Here is a 2,984-nt window from a genome sequence, read left to right as displayed (position 1 = left end):
TATGCAGGGGGTCGGATTCGATGATCTATTGAGGTCCCTTCCAACCCTAACATCTATGAATCTATGAATCTTGGCCTCTGGCTCCACCCCTACGAGTGCGCACACCATAGTGAGGCTGGTGGAACAGGGGCTCACCTGGGGGTGACAGCAGGTGCTGCTCTGCTGACATGCCCATCTACCCCTCCTGCAGCCAGTGGGTCAGGCCAGTAGGGCCTGTGCACAGTCCTGGCCACTCTGCAAGCAGCTCCTGCTCTGGGGCTTCATGGAGCTGGGGTGAATGGCAGGGCCCAGGTAAGGGGGCTGGGTGGCAGGGGACATAAGCCAGGGGCCAGGGCAGGGGCTCCTGACCTGTGGAGGTGCCAATACACCCCAGCCCAGGCCCACAGAGGGGCCTGTTGCTGGGTGATGGGCAGCTGCCAGGGGTCAGGTGGGGCTGTGGCTAGGGGCAGGGCAGTGGACAGCACAAAGGCAACTGCCAGGGCCACGATGGTGTCTAGCACCCAGTGGTCCTCCTCCATTGCTTCCACTGCCCTAGTCACTAGGATAGCCTGCTGCTCCAGGACCAGGAGCCTTTCCCTGCACTTCTGGTCCGCCCAATCCTCCTTCCGGCCCTTTCTTCCTCGCACCAGTCCCTGGCCTCCTTGTGTTGGTTCCTGGCCTTCTGCCGGCTCCTCGCTTCCTCATGGGCAACGTCCACTGAGCATCAGGCCCATGAGTCCAGCAGGTGCTCCTCAGCCACTGTGCCCAGCTGGTCCAGCAGCTGGGTCCAGTCCTGGGTCCTGCACTGCCAGTCAGCACATCTGCAGGGCCCCAGCCAAGGCTGGCAGAGACCCTGATGGTTCATCCTGGCTGCAGCTGCAGAACCTAGAGTAGGAGAAAGATCTAATTGTGAGTTTGCAACATTTCTGAGATTAGATGCTCTGTGCCAGGGGGCTGTGCACTGTGCCTCAGATCAGGGGTCGTGCATGGACGGGTGCCCATAGACTGGTAAGTCAGTCAAGTAGGCCTTGGTCTAGGCAGCCGCAGGCCAAGACCCCCATCCCTGCTTGCTCCACAGGGGATCGTGGGCTGCTGGGTGCTGGCTGCAGGCAGCCTGCCTCCCCTGCCCCGTTCCCAGCCTGGGAAAGGCCTGGCTCCTGGAAGCACCTGCTGCCACACCTCCAGAGCCTGTCCCCCACTTCTCCTGCAGGCCAGCCTGTCTCCTGCACTGCCATCAAGCCCATGGCACTGGGTTTTGTGGGGTGAGGGGCTCCTAGGCAACTGGGATGTGGACCTGCTGCACCCCTGCCCTCCCCCCAGAGGGCCTGTCTCCCTATGCTAGCTCTGCACTCTGAGTGTGCCCCTGCTGTGAGTATCCTGGGCATGCAACAAGGAGCTGTTTGTATAGAAAGAGAGGTGCCCAACCCACTATGCCCTGCTGATCGCCATGGTACCCTGGGCTCATATACAAACCTGACATGGGACCCTAAGTTTTGATGGTGCAGAGGTCAATCCTGCCCCACCCAGCAAACTCTGCTGCTGCCTGAAGGGCTACTAGTAGCTGCGTAATACATCCCTGCCCTGCCCAGCTGAGGAGGACATCACCGCCACCATCAATGTATTCCTTGGCATGTGAGAGGTCTTTCCCCACCTAGCTGCAGGGGCACAAGCTGCTCAATAAAGTTTTACACTATCTCCTACCTCCCTGCATGCTGTTGGGGCGGGGGCGTGTCCAGCCACCAGGAGGAGTATGCACAGGCCAGGCAGGGACGGGGGGGGGGGGGGGGGGGGGGCAAGGCCAGGGGCAAGGGCAGGGCGGGCCCTCCCCCAGTGCAGGGCTTACCAGGTGGGCTTGGCAGGCATGCCTGGTGGCCTGAGTTTGTTCCTGCTGGCAGCAAAGATGTGCAGCTTCTGGCAGTGTCCTAGGGTGCAGGGATGCAGTGTTCAGGTGCCCAGGCAGGGCCCCCCTCTGGGGAGGAATAAGCTGCTGGCAGTTGGTGGTGCTATGGGCAGCCTGGTCTCATGGGTGGGGCTGAGCATGTGGACCTGGTGGGACAGGTGCTGGCCTGGGCTCCCAGAGCTGCTGGGGGAGGCCAGGGTTGGGTAGGATGGCAGGACAGGCTCCTGCTGTCCCAAGGGGCCCTCCCCTAGTGACACATCACCGTGGGTACCAGGCCAGGGCAGAGGCTCAGGCAGGCCACCCATGCTTGAATAGATAGCACAGCTCAGGCCAGTGTCTCGGAGTGCAAAGATATCATCCAGCTGCCACATAAAGGGCATGGACTTTCAGGCAGTCCCTGACTGGCAGTTGTGGTCAGTGATGGTGACTCACTGTGCCCGCAAGACCTTGACCTTTATATGACACTGGAGCGCTGTCCAGTCTTGCCAACACTCCCACATGCGGCATGACATGCCCTTATAGATGTGCATGTTGAAACACCTGGTCCATGCAAACTGGCTGAGGACCTTGGCCTCTCCCCACAGTATGATGAGGTTTGTGGTCTCCACTTGGGACCAACTGTGGTCCCAGAAGACAATGTATCATCTCGGGGAGGATACCAGCCTGGCTCCCTTGGTGGCCTGCTGGGCTTCTCCGTGGCAGTGCCAGTGCTGGCAGGTGTGGGTAGGTGCCTGCAGGGCCCAGTGCAGGGACATGGTGTGGGACAGGCAGGTGTGCAGCAAGGGTGTGCCATGAACTAGTGGCAGGGCTGGGTAGGCTGCTGATGCTGTTCTGGGGATAGCTGGAGCAGCATCTGGTTGCTCACAGGGACCACATTTCACGCCAGGCCGGGTCCTGCGTGCATGGGCCCCATGTGTGATCAGGTCTGGCCAGTTCCGTGGAGGCAGGACTTGGTCCAATGCGACATGTAGTCCCTGCGAGTGGTGCTGGGCCCCAGGTAACAGCTCGAGTGGCCTGGAGCTGTCCAAAGGCACATGGCCCACACTGAGCTGGGCCATGCCCACGTAGTGGCATAGGCAGTGCTAGGTACCAGGTGGCTGGAGCC

At 61.0% G+C, this 2,984-nt stretch overlaps 1 protein-coding gene across 1 annotated transcript in view; it reads right to left on the bottom strand.

Annotated features, from left to right (window-relative positions):
• Positions 1-301: 301 nt before the first annotated feature.
• LOC102388433 (rap1 GTPase-activating protein 1-like) overlaps positions 302-2,984 on the bottom strand; it is a 78,793-nt gene continuing 76,110 nt past the window's right edge. Inside the window, exon 19 of the mRNA XM_025200724.1 lies at positions 302-864. Within this exon, the coding sequence (XP_025056509.1) occupies positions 704-864 (161 nt within the window). The 3' untranslated portion in view covers positions 302-703. The remainder of the gene's footprint in view (positions 865-2,984) is intronic.

This window comes from Alligator sinensis, unplaced genomic scaffold (genome assembly GCF_000455745.1).
Source record: "Alligator sinensis unplaced genomic scaffold, ASM45574v1 scaffold161_1, whole genome shotgun sequence".
Lineage (NCBI taxonomy): Eukaryota > Metazoa > Chordata > Crocodylia > Alligatoridae > Alligator > Alligator sinensis.
Note: the sequence above shows the minus strand (reverse complement) of the source record. Positions and strands in the feature narration are given on the sequence as shown.